Source organism: Misgurnus anguillicaudatus, chromosome 17 (genome assembly GCF_027580225.2).
Source record: "Misgurnus anguillicaudatus chromosome 17, ASM2758022v2, whole genome shotgun sequence".
NCBI lineage: Eukaryota > Metazoa > Chordata > Actinopteri > Cypriniformes > Cobitidae > Misgurnus > Misgurnus anguillicaudatus.
Window position 1 is genome coordinate 27,817,926 of NC_073353.2, and position 19,116 is coordinate 27,837,041.

The 19,116-nt window shown below is 38.0% G+C and overlaps 1 protein-coding gene across 1 annotated transcript; it reads left to right on the forward strand.

Moving 5' to 3' along the window:
* The first annotated feature begins 1,713 nt into the window (after positions 1 to 1,713).
* On the forward strand, positions 1,714 to 18,979 carry f5 (coagulation factor V). Its single transcript, XM_073855267.1, has 25 exons — positions 1,714 to 1,901; positions 2,257 to 2,339; positions 2,471 to 2,593; positions 2,965 to 3,177; positions 3,363 to 3,524; positions 3,633 to 3,854; positions 4,046 to 4,211; positions 4,306 to 4,486; positions 5,237 to 5,333; positions 6,411 to 6,616; positions 7,328 to 7,478; positions 7,589 to 7,801; positions 7,986 to 10,532; positions 10,628 to 10,800; positions 11,776 to 12,012; positions 12,555 to 12,771; positions 15,875 to 16,054; positions 16,128 to 16,244; positions 16,327 to 16,398; positions 16,533 to 16,618; positions 16,705 to 16,860; positions 16,938 to 17,082; positions 17,181 to 17,332; positions 17,421 to 17,603; positions 18,536 to 18,979. Exons 1-25 carry the CDS (start codon positions 1,741 to 1,743, stop codon positions 18,677 to 18,679), a joined length of 6,387 nt encoding a protein of 2,128 aa, XP_073711368.1. The 5' UTR covers positions 1,714 to 1,740; the 3' UTR covers positions 18,680 to 18,979.
* Positions 18,980 to 19,116: the final 137 nt, after the last annotated feature.

The following is a 19,116-nucleotide window of genomic DNA, read 5'->3' on the forward strand; positions in this document are numbered from 1 at the left end:
TGATAATAGTCAGTTTTACTGGCATTTTCGCAGCAGCCGCTATGAAAACCAGAGGGCTTGTTCGACTTCATGCGGCACCGCAAAACCGACAGCTAGATGACGTCAACGTATCGCGAGAGCGAGACGAAATATGATTTATTGAATCATTCTCGCGGTACTTTGAAGCCACTCGGCCGTCGGTTCTTGCGCCGCCGCATGAAGTCGAACAAGCCTACACTGCGTCCCAAACCGCCTACTTCCATACTATATAGTAGGCAAAGAGTACGAGAAGTAGTGCTTTTCGCCTACTATATAGTATGGAAGTATGCGGGTTGGGACGCAGCGCTAGTCATCTTGTTGAACGTTTGCCACTGAACAGGGCGAGTTCCGGCGTGGTCACGTAGAAAAGTGACGTCAATGCATACCCTCTATTAGGCTATATCTGAGCAAAACAATTTAAGGACTGTTTTTAAAATACAATTTGAAGATGTACTGTAGAATTGAATATTAACAAGAATGTAACAAAAACCTGTGCCTGTGATGTTGGCTTAAGTAGTGTTGTGTGAATTACTAAATAATTGAGTCAGCCGAGTCTTTCTTTTCATGTCAATCTCTTGAACATGAACTGTTGTGTTTGGAAAATTTCTTGTCACATTTAACTTGCAGTTCATTTAATGTTTTTCAGGCTTTGCTATATTTCTCTGTAAAATCCCAAAACCTTGAATTAGTTTATTCGTCATGTACTAAGTTCCAAGCAGATTTGCCCCTTTAGGGGAAATGTGTAATATTACATAAAACTCATAATAGCAAATCATGTTTTACTTTATTATTGTACAATGTGCACCTCCGGTTATACTTTAGTAGAGTCAAGGTCCAGTTGTGGCCATTTAATTATCCAACCCACATATTTATGCAACTTGTACACTGTATACAAAAGATGAGAAAACACAGACAAGGAAATTAGGGGTTTATGTTTAAATCCGTAATAATGAAATGGATGTCTGGGGTGGAAAATGCTAGAAGGGTACTAAGACACTGAAAGCCTTTGCTGAAGTGGGGTGAAGGTGTTTGGTTTACAAGGAAACCAAAAGCATGGTGTTTGATAGCTACAAAACAAACTCTTTATTTTAAATATAACACATGCAGCAATTTTACCCAAAGTAACCTTGCATTTCTCAAAACCAGGAAAGTTTTTGAAGGACATTTTTAATCAGTCGCCTTCCAGTATTTCCTTTTGGAGGAAGTAGACTGGCAATATGTGTATACAGTATATGCATATTATAAGAATTTAAAGGGATAGTTCACCCAAAAATTCTTTCATCATTTACTCACTCTCAAGTTATACTTCAACTGTTCGTGGACCCCATTTACTTTTTATTTTTACTACTATGGAAGTGAATGGGGTCTCAAAATATCTTCCTTTGTGTTCATCAAAACAAAGATATTTATACAGGTTTGTAACAACATGAGGGCGAGTAAATGATGACACAATTTTCATTTTTGGGTGAACTATCCCTTTAATTTACATAAAAGCTTCATGGTATTAATGACTTAACAAAAACAAGAAGACTTAGTTTTATAGATAACAAGTGTACTTTTCAGAACAAAGTGTTTAAACATGTTGCTGTGATGTGTGTGTGTGTGTGTGTGTGTGTGTGTGTGTGTGTGTGTATAGGGAGGGGGGAGATAAGACACTGTCATTTCTCTGAAAGCTTATAATTCTCTGCTCTCCAGAACGGACCATTTCTACCTGGATATTCAATGTCAGATATGCAACTCTGCTCCTGGCCAGGGGCTCAAATTGGTTTGGCCCTTCTGGCACTCCTGTGTCATACTGTAATTGCTGTGGAGAGACGCTATTACATTGCAGCGGTCAATATACAATGGGACTACACATCTGATACCTCTGATGTACAGCAAAGGTATGAAAACAAATATTAGGATGATAACAAAAACGACTACAACTAATGATATATCAGTAACTGAGAATTTACTAGTAGCACTCACGAAAATGTATAAAATGGAAAATAACTATGTAATATGGAAACAAACTAGCTGTATGTATATAAAGCATGGGATATAAAAAAATTTGATGATAAAAATGTGAACAGAACCTTGAATCTACTGCACGGATTGTGGACATTTTTGCATGAAATTATTTTAAAGTGCTCTATAACGTGAATCTAACAGTAATACACCTTTAATGTTAATGATAACTAGAAAGCTTTCATTTCCCAGCTATGTAATGAAAAATTGTATGTTTTTGTTATATTCCAGGGCTGGACCAACTTATAAAAAAACAGTATACAGAGAATATGATGCAGGATTTACAAAGGCTAAAACACATCCCTCGTCCTCAGGTATTTTGAATGTAAAACTTCAAACAATTATTTGATTTTACATTAAAATCTATGCTTTAAATATTATATATTGTGTTGCATAATGGTTTCGTTAATTATTTCCATAATGGTTTAAATAAATGATGTTCTAGGACTACTTGGGCCAACAATACGGGGACAAGAGGGTGACACGATCGTTGTCACGTTCAAAAACATGGCTGATCATCCGTGTAGCATCCACCCACATGGCATTACTTATGGGAAGCAGTCAGAGGGTGTGTATACCGATGTTTCGATTGTGGTAAAAGTATAACTGTAACGTATAGCACAGTTACAAACAGACACTGTGTTACGGGAAGCCAGGATACATTTTGATAAGAGTATTGTTTGGAGAACATCATGGATTATTTAAGCACCTGTCATTTAGTTGTGTAAACAACTTGAGCAACACAAACAGCTTTGTTTGATTTCTCTGGAAATATTAACCCAAGATACAAATGACCCACAGGCTGTGCCTAAGTCCAAAGCAGGGTGCTGAATCAACACAGACTTGTTACTAAAGTTTCATATTTTTTTGTAAAGAAACAGACGTTAGTTTAATTTAATTGAAAAGTGCTTCCTTTCACACCGTTGTGGTTTCTATTAGGATCGTTGTACTTTGACAACACTATACTCTTGGAGAAAGAGGATGATGTCATTTTACCTGGAAAAGAGCACACGTATTATTGGGAGGTAACATCTGAGGTGACCCCTTTGGCTGCGGACCCACCATGCATCACCTACACATACCTTTCCCATGTTGACATCGTCAAAGACTACAATACAGGGTTGATTGGTGCACTGCTGATCTGCAAGAAAGGTAAGACAAAAACAAGATAGTGCAAAATGACATCATGATATTTCTTACATCATTTTTGGTACAAATGTTTCACTGTGTTCTCTGTGGACCTCTGGCAGTATCACCAAGGAACTCCAGGGTTCCACGCATCCCTGGTTGAAAACAGTTGATTTTTTAGACACTTTAAATTTGTCTTTGTCTCAAAGGTGCCTTAGATGACTCTGGAAATCAGATTAATTTCCATCAGGAGGCAGTGCTATTGTTTGGTGTGTTTGATGAAAACATGAGCTTGAACAGCACTGACGGCCCTCCACAGGCACAGAATATTAAATACACCATCAATGGCTATACAAATGGCTCTGTACCTGGTTGGTTTATTATATACTTCAAACATGTCATTTCATCTCATTATTTACAGTTTACCATTTTTCCAATTATTTTTTCATTCTTTCCAATGACTGCTCTTTGTCCTCCAGATCTGGGCATCTGTGCTCACTCTAAAGTCAGCTGGCACATGCTGGGAATGAGCTCTGAGCCTGAGCTCTTCTCTGTGCACTTCAATGGGCAAGTTCTTCTCCATTATGATCACAAAACATCAGCCATTGGCATTATTAGTGGCACTGCCACTAGTGCCAGTATGACTGCGGTCTTTCCAGGCCGCTGGCTTTTCTCCTCTCACATTAGCCGACATTTGGAAGGTAAGACCAGTCAGAAACATCACAGGGTCCACTTAAAACATTTTAACAAATTACAAAAACTACACAGTACAGTAGGTTACATTTGTTGTCAAGACTAATGATGAGTTTTAACGTGGCAAAGTCTATTAAAAGTGCCAGAAGCTGAAATGTAAGTGTGTAACGACTACTGGAAATTATCTTGTTGTTTGTAGCTGGTTTGCATGGTTACCTGAATATTAGGACATGTGAACAGTTCCCAGCACCTAAAAGAAGATTAACCATTCAACAAAAAGAAGAAAGCCAGGAGTGGACTTACTATATAGCAGCAGAAGAGGTCTTGTGGGATTATGCGCCAAATATGCCGGAAAACATAGATTGGTATCCAACACTTTTCATCATTCATCAAAAGAGCCTGGATGTTTAGTCGTATAAAGCTCCAATCTCAAGTTTTATCCCATTTTTTCCCATTCAGGAATTTCCGATCAAAATATTTAAAGCAGGGGCCTCAGCGGATAGGTAAAAAATACAAAAAGGCTGTGTTTACACACTATAAAGACGGCACTTTTAAAGAGAGAGCGGAGGATAAGCAGAGAAAGAAGGAACTTGGCATTCTGGGCCCAGTGATAAGAGCCCAGATCAGAGATGTCATAAAGGTATATACAGTACCATAGATATGTATATGAAGGCTAGATGGCTCAAGGCGGAGTCCCTAACGGCATCACCTGGCGGCCATCTTACGACAGGGCGCTCGCTCACTCGTAGCATTGAGTTTAATGGTGCAGGTACTTTTAAATGACCATTACTTGCTCAATTTTCTACCGATTTTCAAACGGTTTGGGTTTTTACAAACGTTATTAACGTGGCTATAATTCTGGATGCTTTAACATGTTTCATGAATTTATTTTTTATTTTTAGTATAGGTATGCAGTGTCATAGGTACATCTTTGACGTTTATAACAAACCAAACCGTCTAAAAATCGGCAAAAAATTAAGCAAGCCATGGCCACCCAAAAGCACCTGCACCACTAAAACTCAATGCCACGAGTGAGCGAGCGCCCCGCCGCAAGATGGCCGCCAAAATGCGGACGCTGCACTCCATTGGCCAGCAGCGCGGACGAGCCATCTAGCCTATATATACATATCTATGTACAGTACCATTAGGTTTAATGGCTAGGTTTTATTTTTTACCCATAATGGGTAAATATTGGACAGAAGACACTGATTGGTTGTCATTATACCCCATGGTTGCATAACATCAACCCAACATTGGGCCATTTTTAACTCAGCATGTGTTCTGTCCAATATTTACCCATTATGGGTCAAAAATAACACAGACATTTTTAGAGTGTATATATTACAATTTCTTATTAGTATGCATGACAGTATTTATGTTGTTTCTATAGATTGTTTTTAAAAACAAGGCATCACGTCCATACAGCATCTATCCTCATGGACTGACCATAGATAAATCAGCAGAAGGAGCCAGTTATCCTGCAGGAGGTTGGTATATTTTGTTTCCTTCCTGTATTGTAATATCAAACTCATATGACTTTCTTTCTTTGGTGGAATATTAACTATTTGTACATCTCTTTTTACATAAAACAAAGTGCTCATGTCAATTTAGCTCTAAAATGGAGTTGTTTTAGTCCGATCACAATACAAAGATATTGTATGTTTTTAAATATAAAATGAAGAATATAGTAGTCACGTTTTTATGGATTTTTCTTTTTCATTACTGTGGTTAAATTGAAATAATAACTTAATATTCCACATAAAAAACTTAGTGCTCCTTTAAAGGGATAGTTCACCCAAAAATTAAAATAATGTCATTAATGACTCACCCTCATGTCGTTCCAAACTCGTAAGACCTCCATTCCTCTTCGGAACACAGTTTAAGATGTTTTATATTTAGTCCGAGAGCTTGTTGACCCTTCATTGAAAATCTATGTATTGTATACTGTCCATGTCCAGAAAGGTAATTAAAACATCATCAAAGTAGTCCATGTACCATCAGTGGGTCAGTTAGAATGTGTTGAAGCATCGAAAATACATTTTGGTCCAAAAATAACAAAAATTATGACTTTATTCAGCATTGTCTTCTCTTCCGCGTCTGTTGTGAAGCCCATGCGCGAGACTAAAGTCATGTGACTGTATTTTTGCACCAAAATGTACAGTATTTTCGATGCTTCAACACATTCTAACTGACCCACTGATGTCACATGGACTACTTTGATGATGTTTTAATTACCTTTCTGGACATGGACAGTATACAATACATAGATTTTCAATGAAGGGTCAACAAGCTCTCGGACTAAATATAAAACATCTTAAACTGTGTTCCGAAGATGAACGGAGGTCTTATGAATTTTGTCATCTAAATAGGGAGATAAGTCTCTCATTGGATTATTGCACGTTACACCCAAAACACACCATTACTCATTACAAGAATAGGAACAACCATTTTCGACCCTGCGCTCTGCGCACAAACCCGTCGTTAAATTAGCAAAAGTTAAATAGGGCCCAAATGTGATTGATTATTATTGGAATTTAATATGGTCATTCCCCATTTACTTAAAGGAAACCAGACGCATGGCGTCCAGCCAGGAGAGACCTACACATATGTATGGAATGTGGGGGAAGAGGACGAACCAACGGACAGTGACTCAAGATGTCTGACCAGGATGTATCACAGTGCAGTGGACACTCCTCGAGACATCGCTTCTGGTCTTGTGGGTCCTCTGCTCATATGTAAAAGTCAGTCCCTCAACAAAAAAAACGTCCAGGTAACAGTTTTCAAGTTGTTTTCAGTGTCAGAAAAAAAGTACAAAAGCTGTCACTGTGACTGCTATGCCATTTTTTTTCTGGTTCTACAAAAGAACCTTTAACATTCATGTTCATGCTTAAAAAGGCTCTTTGTAGTAAAAAGTTATTTAGTGTATCCTTTAAAAAGGTCCTAATATGTACCATTTAGTTAAAGGTGCAGTGTGTAAATTTTAGTGGCATCTAGTGGTGAAGTTGCGAAGGGCTTCTGTAGAAACATGGCGGCACAAAATGGCGATTTCCATGTAAGGGGACCCTTGGTGTATGTAGATAAAAATGTCTCATTCTAAGGTAATAAACACATAACGGTTCATTATGGCAAAGGTGGATTATCGCTTTAAGTGTAAAATACCGAACTTGTCCTTTAAGGTACCCATATGTATCTTTGAGGTACCCCGTGTCTTTAGGTGCTAAGATGTACTTTTTGAAAGGGTACCACCCACATGAAAGCTTTTTTTAACCTTTTTTTGTGAGTGTATATTAGGCCACTGTAAACAATAGAAAGCATCCTACCCCCAGCAGCATATTACAAAATTATGATCCCTTTATATAATACGCATTTCAGCCAAAATATAATGTCTTATTGCATGTATTCTCCATGGATACTGCAATCTGAGTACTGATGTGTGACAGACAAAGTATGTTAATTATAAAAGCAGTAATCTCTTTCTCAGCTAAAATCTGACAAGGAACAGCATGCTATGTTTACGGTTTTTGATGAGAACAAAAGCTGGTACCATGATGAGAACATCAACACATACTGCAGTGACCCCAAAAAGGTCAAAAAAGATGATCCAGAGTTTTACAAATCAAATGTTATGCACAGTAAGTAAAGTAATAATGACCATAGTGACATATCAGTCTTGTTGATTAATATATTAATATTAACTATGGATGCAAACCTTAACTATGGACTATTGCATCAATTTCTATAGCCATCAATGGTTACGTGTATGAAAGTGGCGCGGAACTGGGATTTTGTCATGGTGAAATTGTAACCTGGCATGTGTCCAGTGTTGGGGAGCAAGATTATATCCAGACCACAACTTTTTATGGCCATATATTTGAGCTGAAAAACAGGGAAGAGGATATGCTCAGTCTATTTCCCATGACTGGAGAAACTATCAGTATGGAAATGGTTAATATTGGTGAGTAGCTAAATATTATACATAAACAATAAAATACGAAAAGGCCAAGCGTATGTAACATTTTCATTGCCATTAAAGTAAAATGACTGAAACTAAACATAAGAGCTTGATTAAAAAATGCTAATTTACAAGAAAACATGTCAACTGTTTGAATACTCTGCATTTTTCTTTCTTCATTTTATAGGCATTTGGCTTTTAGCATCACTGAACTCTCACGATTCCACTAAAGGAATGAGGGTGAAATTCAAAGACCTTGAATGCTTCAGAGATTATGTTATGGAAGAGGATTATGACAAACAAGAAACATTCACCGTATTGAAACCTCAGCTCAACATTGAAACTGTAAACAAAAAACCCAAGCCAACCGTCCTTACTGAAGTTGACTTAGACACCGAAATCTATGCTGATCTTTTGAAATTGAGGACGTTTAGAAACACAAGTACAGATAGTGAACTTCTAGACCTTTCTTTTCTTGATCATGATGATAGAATCTTTCTGAGTACTGAAGATGTAAAGAATGAAATGGACAAATCTCACAATGCTGACAAACCAGAAACATTCACAGTTTTGAAACCTCAGCTCAACAATGAAACTGTAAAAGAAAAACCCATCCCTACTGAGGCTGACAAGGAAACCGACAACTCTGCTGATATTTTGAACTTGAGGACGTTTAGAAACACAAGTACAGATAGTGAACTTCTAGACCTTTCGTTTTTTGATCATGATGATAGTATCTTTCTGAGAACTGAAGATGTAAAGAATGAAATGGACAAATCACCCATTGCTACTTTAGCATCTTCTAATCAGACTCGCGCTGAAAATGTATCAACCGATGGGGCTGATTTGGAAAAACAGCTTTTAAATCAAAATGTTATGAATGAAATTACAGTAGAGGGATCACTAAACATCACCAGCACTTTTGATTATGATTCAGAGATCGTGGCCAACAATAAAACAAAGTCTGAAACACACTTTCCAGTTCGCAGTGCATCAGTAGGGCCAGTTAACGAAACCGCAAGTATCTCTACGAACGCCACAAATTTTCTGAAAAATTCTTCTATTGGAAATGTATCTTTTCAATACTATGGAAATTCATCACTAGAAATGATGAATGAAACAGACAGTGTCTTCGCTAATACTACTCATCTTTCATTTAATGGAAAAAAACTCACCCTAGAAGAACCAACAAATGAACCACACAGTCTCTCTTCAAATACAAGTGTAAACTTATCTCCTCTAGAAAATATTTCCATGAATTCAACAAATTTTCTGGATAGTGTTAGAAATTCCTCTATAGGGAATCCATCTTCCCATTACTATGGAAATTCATCTCTAGAGATGATGAATGAAACAGACAGAGACCTTTCATTTAATGGAAGAAACTTCTCCCTGGAAGAACCTATGAATGAAACAAACAGTCTTTCTCTGAATACAAGTGTTAACTCATCTGTTCCAGTCGGTGACAGAAATATTCCTGTGGAGGATGATGGTAAAGATTTGACTTCAACTGAAGAAATGCATCTGTTATCAAACCAAACCTTAGAATATGATGTGCTAAACAAAACAGATTTGCAAAATGAGCAATCCTCTCTAAACAGCACAAGTACTGTGGATGATAACAGTGAAATTTCAAGTCACTCCTTCATTTACAGTGTGTCCAGCTCTGACTCTCTCTACAACAGATCAGAACCACAAGAGGAGGAGGATTTTGTGCTATTAGACGGTGAGCACCTCTTAAAAATTTCAAAGGATGAAAAGACTTTTGAAAACTTACCAACAGTATTTCCCAAGAACACCACACAAGACTTTTCAGAGAGCACAGATGATCCGTTTACAAACACAACAGGGATGAGCATTCAAGAGCTCAATGGCACACGGTGGAATTATACTACACCCTACCTAAATTTTTCAGCACCATCTACAAACAGCACCATCATCTCAAACACAACTTTATCATACAGTAATGATACATTTGAAATTCTAAATAATGTATCCCCGCTTTTCCACTCAAACAGTACGGAGAATATCTCCGTCTCCCTTGGGTATTCCAATGTTTCATCCACGATGAACAGCTCCGAAGATAGTCTGGAGGAAGTTGCCATCTATCTGAAGAACAACCACAGTGAGGTCATACTCACATCTCCTCTCAACTCAAAGGAAGAGCACTGGGGTTATGAAGGCACACATGAACTGGTTCAAATGGAAATGCCGGATGAAATGAAGAAATACATCACAGACCAACCAGCAGCAAAAATAAACAATCCTAAAAAGAAGAAGGTTGTTCACCACAGGGTGAAGCCCAGAAAAGGGCACGCCATAAAGACGAAAAAGAGGAAAGAGTATAAGCCACAGCCACCCTCTAATGTGTCTCCAATGGGTCTATCTCCTCGAGGTTTCGCACCTGCTGGGTTAACACCAAGAGGAATCAGGCCTGTTTCTAGTGAGGAGGAACTAGGGAACAAGGCCATTGTAATAGGAGTGCCAAGAAAGGATTTCAAAGATTATGACTTATATGTTCCAAACCAAGTGGAGGACTTTGAAGATTTTCTTCATAAGCCAGAAGAATATGAATTTGTGGAGTACAAAGATCCTTATAGCGCAGCGGTAGATGTTCAAAGTATGGAATTTGATGCAACATCTCAAAATTTCTTAAAGAAGGCTGAGGACAAAAACACAAGAACGTACTTCATCACAGCAGAGGAGGAGGAATGGGATTATGCTGGTTTTGGGCAAAAGTACACTACTGTTAACATAATTTATTCTGCGTCATTACATTTCTAAAAACATTTTATTGTATTTTGTGAAATTGCTTTGTTTTCTATTTGTAAAAGAGGGTTGATAAGCCACCTACAAACGAGAGGCAAACAGCTTTTAAAAAAGTGGTGTTTAGGAAGTACTTGGACAGCACCTTTAGCATCCGAGACATCCGGGGAGAAATGGATGAACATCTGGGTATTCTGGGCCCGGTTATTAAAGCCGAAGTTGACCAGACGATCATGGTACATCGCCAAATCTGTACAAACAATGCAAAAAATGACTTTCTTACTTTAGACAAAAAATATAAACTTTAAGTAAATTCGTGCTTAAAAGACAAGTTCGGCATTTTACACTTAAAGCCCTGTTTTCAGATTGTTTAGGATGAAATAGAACGTTTTTTCTTGTATCACGGTTTTTCGGGTGTTTCTTGTATCACCTCCCACCTCTACAATTGGTCTATAGGTGCACTGGAACAATCCGTCCTAAAATGCATTAAGCTTTCATTTACAAAGACATGAAACTCACTGAGTGTTCAGGGGTGTTCACTGATATGCTCACACAAAAATCACTGCAAAAGATGCATTCCAACTCCACTGACTTGTATTAGATGTGCTGTGAGGTACGGTATTACTGCGCGCCGGGAACGTTGTTTGTATTCTTGCAATTGGCAAAGGGGGATTATTGCCACACACTGGGCTGGAGTGTCTATTATTCAAGCTATCAACGGAAGAATGTATGGGTGTGAGGCGTTTGGAAAAATAGGTCCACAAGTTTACAACGAATGCTAAAACACCTGTTGGAAAGCATCTTTTGCAGCGATTTTTGTGTGAGCATATCAGTGAACACCCCTGACCACTCGGTGAGTTTCACGTCTTTGTAAACGAAAGCTTAATGCATTTTAGGAAGGATTGTTCCAGTGCACCTACAGACCCATTGTAGGTGGGAGGTGAAGCAACAAACACCCGAAAATTCTCGGGGCAGCCGCATATGTCGAAATTTCAGTCATAACCTTTCTATTTCATCATAAACAATCTGAAAACAGGACTTTAAGTGTAAAATACTGAACTTGTCCTTTAAAACAAGCAAAAAAATCTGCCAATGGAATAAAAAACAAAATTACTAAGAAAGAAAGTAATTTTTTGCAGTGAACAAGAATTAAAACCAAATTATTTAAAACGCATGCCATTACATTCCCATTGTTTTCTACGCTATTGTAGATATTTTTCAGGAACCGTGCCAGTCGTCCATACTCTCTGCATCCAAACGGAGTACACTACTTAAAGCAGATGGAAGGTCTGAGTTATGAAGATCAATCGCCTTATTGGTACAAGCAGGACGATGCTGTTCAACCCAATAGCTCTCATGTCTACATATGGACTGTAAATTCCAAATCTGGACCACAAAACAATAAGTCTGACTGTCGAACATGGACATACTACTCTGGAGTAAACCCTGTAAGAATAGTACTCTTTCATATGTGCACGTTTTTTGGGATGGTGTTATGAATGGATCAAAGAATGATGGTTTGCATCCTAGCATGAACCATCATCATTAGGTTTTTTTCATTAGGAAAACACCACAGTTTTTCAATATTTTACTATGTTCTTACCTCAACTTAGACAAATTTATACATACCTATTTAATTTCAATGTGTGCCCTTAATTTTTGTACAGCGCGTTGTGAATGTGTTAGCATTTAGCCTAGCCACAGTAATTCCTTAGGATCCAAACAGGGATGAATTTAGAAGGCACCAAACACTTCCATGTTTTCCCTATTTAAAGACTGTATAAGTAGTTACACGAGTAAGTATGGTGGCACAAAATAAAACGTGGTGGTTTTTTAAAAAATGAGAACTAAATTGTATGGCAGAAAAGCACTTAGTTTGCAGCTCACCGCCCTTAATGCAAACTCATGAAATGTAATATATATGAATTTTTAGTTGATTTGAACAAAATGAGTTATTGTTCACTGATCATTGAATTAATTTCTTGTACAGGAGAGAGATATAAACTCTGGGCTAATTGGGCCGCTTCTGGTCTGTAGGAAGGGAACACTGGCTGAACTGGCTATGGACAGAAGAGAGTTTGTTCTACTCTTTATGACTTTTGATGAGAATAAAAGCTGGTACTATGAGGAAAACTGGGCGAGAATTGAGAGGAAAAACAGAAGAGCAGTATTGGATCCAAATTTCCATGAAAGTTTGAAATTTGACGGTACGAACGTTTTTTTATTTGTGCTTGAATATTTTTATTTGGTCAATAGAAATTGATTAAATTCAAAAAATTTAGGGGTAATTATCAGTAACATTGAATGGAATAATAATTAATGCAGAATTTATTCCAGATTTTTTATATGCAGTGCCTTCCATAAGTACAATAAAAGGCTTTTTTTTGCTGTGGAAATGTCTAGACCAAATGTCAAACCAATAAAAATGCTGAACAACCAATCAAAATAAGGCACACTTTCTGAAGGGATTTAAAGGTGAATATGAGACAAAAGTACAGAATGTCAGGTTTTTTCACCTGTTTTAACATATAGACCCTTTTACTGTTTGTACACAATTTGATTAAGTAGCAACATATGCGCACGCATTTTGGCAAAGGAAGTATGGTGAAAATCAGGATTAAGCAACACAGACAGAGAAAATAATTTTTAAAAGTTGAGTTTATCAAATGGTATCTGGCTACCAGATCCGTGTACTACAGTGGAGTGGATAAAAGGCCAAATATACAGTGGCCAGATATATATACGGATATTAGTACATCATATTAGTGCAACCGTAAACACAACAACCAGGCATTTTGATTCTGGGAAACTAGTTCTGAGTTGCTAACACGTTAGAACCACTGGGGAATAACACCACTTCCGTTGTCAAAATGCACGCGCAACTATTTGATCACGTGGGCTTTAAAAGGGTCTATACGTTTTTGGTTGTTGTTCTTTATAAGCACACGTATGTGTTGAAACATAATCAAAAGTTAATCAAATGTAACATACTATACTTTTGCCTAATTTTCATCATACAAATTTTGGTCTTCACAGCAAACATAGCATTTTTGTCTGTACCGTCCCAATACTTATGCAGGGCAATGTATATATATATATATATATATATATATATACAGTTGTGTTCAAAATTATTCAACCCCAACTGAAATTGATTGTTTTGGCCGGTTTGACATTGATTTTGATCATTCAGTCATCCTGCTTACAATTACATCAAAGAGGCATGTGTAGGTCAGACAAATATAACATAACATTTATAATGAAATAACCACAAATTTCTTTTCTGTGCTCACATCATTATCAGTTTTATTCAACCCCCAAGTGACATTCAATCTTAGTACTTAGTACAACATCCTTTTACAGTTAAAACAGCTTTTAAACGTGAAGCATAGCTTGACACAAGTGTCTTGCAGCGATCTACGGGTATCTTCGCCCATTCATCATGGGCAAAAGCATCCAGTTCAGTCACATTCTTAGGCTTGCGCACTGCAACTGCTTTCTTTAAGTCCCACCAGAGGTTCTTAATCGGATTTAAGTCTGGTGACTGCGATGGCCACTTCAAAATGTTCCAGCCTTTTTTCTGCAACCATGCTCTAGTGGATTTGGAGGTATGCTTGGGATCATTGACCTGTTGAAAGGTCCAACGTCTCCCAAGCCTCAGGTTTGTGACGGACTGCAACACATTGTCATCCAATATCTCCTGGTACTGAAGAGAATTCATGGTACTTTGCACACGCTGAAGTTTCCCTGTACCTGCAGAAGCAAAACAGCCCCAAAGCATGATTGACCCCCCACCATGCTTCACAGTAGGCAAGGTGTTCTTTTCTTCATAGGCCTTGTTTTTCCTCCTCCAAACATAGCGTTGATCCATGGGCCCAAACAGTTCTAATTTTGTTTCATCAGTCCACAGAACACTATCTTAAAACTTCTGTGGTTTGTCCACATGACTTTTGGCATACTGCAGTCGACTCTTTTTATTCTTTGGAGACAGCAAGGGGGTGCGCCTGGGAGTTCTGGCATGGAGGCCTTCAGCAGGGTGCGCCGTATTGTCTGAGCAGAAACTTCAGTACCCACATCTGACAAATCTTTTCTCAGTTCCTCAGCAGTCACACGGGGACTTTTTTCCACTCTACGCTTCAGATAGCGCACAGCAGTCGCAGTTAGCATCTTTTTTCTGCCACGACCAGGAAGCGTTTCAACAGTGCCCTTTGCCTTGAATTTGCGAATGATGCTTCCTATGGTGTCTCTTGGTATGTTTAACATCTTCGCAATCTTCTTATAGCCATTGCCCTTCCTGTGAAGATTAATCACCTCTTCTCTTGTCTTCCTGGACCATTCTTTTGACTTCACCATGTTTGTAACCACACCAGTAAATGTTTAGAAGGAGTTGAGTATCACAGTAATTTTAAAGCTGCCTAATTGGTGCTTAATAGGCTTTATTGCTGTTCCCTGACATCCACAGGTGTTTTCAATACCTGATTGAAAACACTTCAATGAACCTCTGTTCTTCAGAGTGGTAGTTCTTTAAGGGGTTGAATAATTGTGTCAATGAAGAATTCACAAAAGAAACATTTACTACTATATTACAAAACCAATTGAAGTCATTTTAGTTGCATATGGTTCTTTAAGAAGTCATTGTAGGATTTCATTCTGAATACAATTACAAATGTACACTAAATTCCCTAAAACCCTTAACAGCATTGGGGGGTTGAATAATTTTGAACACAACTGTATATATCGTATATAGTGTGTGACTGTGTTGTTTATCAGTGACGCTCGTGACTGTTCATCCGAGGGGCGCAAAATCAAAATGAGTGTTCGGAGTGTCATGTGTGCATTTTCAAAATATGTGTTTGTTGCGTCATGTAAACCATGTGCATCACGTGTTTTGTCAAAATAAGTGCCTGCAGCACACGCGTCAAAACCGTTTATGATAAAAGAGATGCTCACATACACAAAATACACACAAGACACTCCCTTAACAGTCAACTCCGATTACGCATGAGATTATGCAAGTATTCTCGCAAACGCGAGCGTCTCTTTTGTCATAAACCCTTTAGACGCGTCTGCAGCAGGCACTTATTTTGGCAAGACACGTGATGCACATAGGATCACTCGACGCGCAGAACACATATTTTGAAATTACGAACCACACACATGACGGCTATATACATGTTGTGACGAACTTCGCATCGAGCGTCCTCGAAAAAAGAAGTCCCCGGCCCCCACTGTTGTTTAAACTGTAGTGTATGATTATATGGTCAAGTACAGAAATAAAAATGACAAATTATATTTTATTTTGCATATCAGCCATCAATGGTATTATCTACAGCCTGAAAGGACTTCGAATGTACACAAACCAATTAGCCAATTGGCACCTGATCAACATGGGCTCTCCAAAAGATCTTCATAGTGTCCATTTTCATGGTCAAACATTCATAAATAAGAATGTAAAGGACCACCGCCAGGGTGTTTACCCACTTTTACCAGGTTTGTACAGTAGTGAAATTTGAAAATAAAATCTTTTAATAGTTTCACTCGCATTAATGCTTATGTCGTTCAGGTGGATTTGCTACACTGGAGATGTTGCCTTCAAAGCCTGGCCTATGGCTGCTGGAGTCTGAGGTTGGACTCTCCCAGCAAAGAGGAATGCAGACCCTCTTTCTCGTGTTAGATAACGGTATCAAATAAACAGCATTTCTTGTGCTACTGTACTTATCGATTCAGACAGTTTTTAGAAATCTTATCTGGTCTGTTCGCAGTTTGTGACCACCCACTCGGTCTCATCTCTGGGACTGTGAAAGATGAACACATTACAGCATCTGACTCTAGAGGTATGCTATGAAACTGTTGCTATTTATAGCACAGTCGTGTAGCACAAATGCCACTCAAACAATGTATACCTTAAATGCAATGTAAGGAAAAGAGCTAATAAATGAACAATTGACATTTATGTTGTGTGCTCAAGGACACTGGCTTCCTCATCTGGCCAGACTACATAACACAGGGAAGTACAATGCATGGAGTACAACACAGACAGGACAGTATATTCAGGTGACCTCTCAGTATGAAACGCCTTAGCTCATAAAAAAAAAAAATGCCATACTATTTACAATTGGGAATTGTTTCCTGCATTCCAGGTGGACTTCCAGAGGCCGGTGGTGATTAGTAAAGTTTCCACGCAGGGAGCCAAGCAATTAGGAACCCATAATTTTGTGCTTAACTACACCATTTCCTACAGCACAGACAAAAGGAAGTGGATCTTCTATAAGGGAGACAGTGATGCTATCCGAAAGGCAAGTGAATGTTTCAATGTATGTACATTGCATGCACGTTGTGCACAAAAAAAATCTGATTTTTAATGTTTCAAAAGAATTTCAAAGGGAACAGGGACGCTTATGAGGTAAAGGAGAACATATTTTTCCCACCTTTGATTGGTCGATATGTGAGGCTGCATCCTTTACAGTCTTACAACTATCCAACTGTTCGTTTGGAGTACTTCGGATGTGAGCTTGATGGTATGGAAAAACATTTAACACATTTTACATCTTTATGTAAAATAATACGGTTATAATGAAAATTACAAGTATTCACATATAAACCAAACTTTATACAGGTTGCTCTGTGCCATTGGGAATGCAAAGTGGCGATATTACCGATAATCAGATCACTGCCAGTACTGTGGCATTCAATTGGTACACCAAACATTGGCATCCTTGGTATGCACGCTTAAATAAACAAGGAACTACCAATGCTTGGCAAGCCAAGGTAGATAAGACACACTTCATAACTCATGCTCACACTTGTCATATTAGTTAACCTCAATTAGTTTCAATTAACTGTCTGCAATTGACAGAACAATGACATGCAGCAGTGGATCCAGGTGGAATTTCCAATTGCGAAGAAGATAACTGGCATTATTACACAAGGGGCCAAATCATTATATACGGAGATGTTTGTGACAACATTTGCTCTTGAGTACAGTGATGATGGGAAGAAATGGATGAAGTATACTGATGATAAGAAGTATGCGCAAAAGGTAATGCTACACTTTTTTAAGATTGAACAAATTTTCTTAAAGGGGCCATGGTATGAAAATCGGTCTTTCATGTTTAAAGCAACACCAAAGAGTTTTTTTTACCTTAAAATAACAGTTTCAAAAAAGTTTCAGTCGTTCATCCACTCGAAACAGGGTGAACGGCACTTTCACATTCGCTTTGCAGCCCTCTATCGGCCAAAACCAAACTAAAGAAGTTTCCAACCGTCGGTTCGCGGTCCTGTGGTTCGAGTGAAAACTACAAAAACTTGCTTTACGGCAGACCTACGAACCAATCAGAGCCAGCTATGCTGCAGTATTTACGACAGTGGTAATGAACAATTACGCTTCTAACCTGTAGGGAGAGCAAAGAGCAAAAACTCTTTAGTGTTGCTTTAAGTGCTATGATTGGGTCCCCAGGGCTTCTACCAACCTAGAAAATGTGAAAAAGATCAACCCAGTAACTTAGTTTTGGTAAACCATTCTCTATAAGCACATGAAAAAATAGGTCGTTAAAATTTGGCTCTCCTTATGATGTCATAAGGAGCTCTTATTATAATAATGCCACCCCTTAATCTGCACTATCCAATCACAGCACTGCCATTTAGTGCAGAGAAAAGCACAATTGAGTTTCAATTGCAACAAACCACCATCATTGTGATCAGTGTTTGCACTTCATCCGCTCATTTGCATTTTAAAGGACACACCCTAAACGGCACATTTTTGCACACACCTACAAAGTGGCAATTTTAACATGCTATAATAAATTGTTTATATGGTATTTTGAGCTAAAACTTCACATATGTGCTCTGTGGACACCAAAGATTAATTAATCTTAAAAAGTCTTGTGCCATGGCCCCTTTAAACAACTATCACAAAATACAATGTTTTGGTCTAGTTTGGGTAAAAAAAAACGACTTCGTGTGTTTCCACAGGTTTTTCAAGCCAACACGGATAACAATAGTCAAGTAAAGAACTTCATCTACCCACCGATATTTTCCAGATTCATCCGTGTTGTTCCAATACGATGGCAGAGCAGCATCACTATGAGGATTGAGCTGCTTGGTTGTGATTTTTGAATAAAAACTATGCCCTCTTTCACTGAAATGACAATATATTGTGTAGAATTAAATATGTATAAAAGTGGGATGGGCGAACGTATAACCGTCCTTACAGGTTAAATGTTTTTACACGTTTTACATGGAGAAAAATCATATCTATATATAGTGTACGTGCGCCACCTAGTGCTGGCAAAATGTCTACATGCTCAGATTTGGTCAGTCAGGATTTAAAGCGAAATCCTTTTTGCTCACGTTATGCAAAAAAGAAATCTTTATATAAATAAATTCAAATATGTGTTAAATATGTAAAATGTTGAACGTTTATCATTGTCTTTTTTTTCTACTTTTTCTATTTTTTTTACTCTGACTGAGATATAACTAAATATCTAGCTAGATAGCTAAATAGACAGACACACACACATAGCCTACTCCCCATGACAGACATGTGTTGTCGG

Coding starts and splice junctions, on each gene's coding strand:
- f5 (XM_073855267.1), top strand. CDS start 1,741: ATGTCAGATATGCAACTCTGCTCCTGGCCAGGGGCTCAAATTGGTTTG. Junction 1,902..2,256: donor ACCTCTGATGTACAGCAAAG/GTATGAAAACAA, acceptor GTTATATTCCAG/GGCTGGACCAACTTATAAAA. Junction 2,594..2,964: donor TTATGGGAAGCAGTCAGAGG/GTGTGTATACCG, acceptor GGTTTCTATTAG/GATCGTTGTACTTTGACAAC.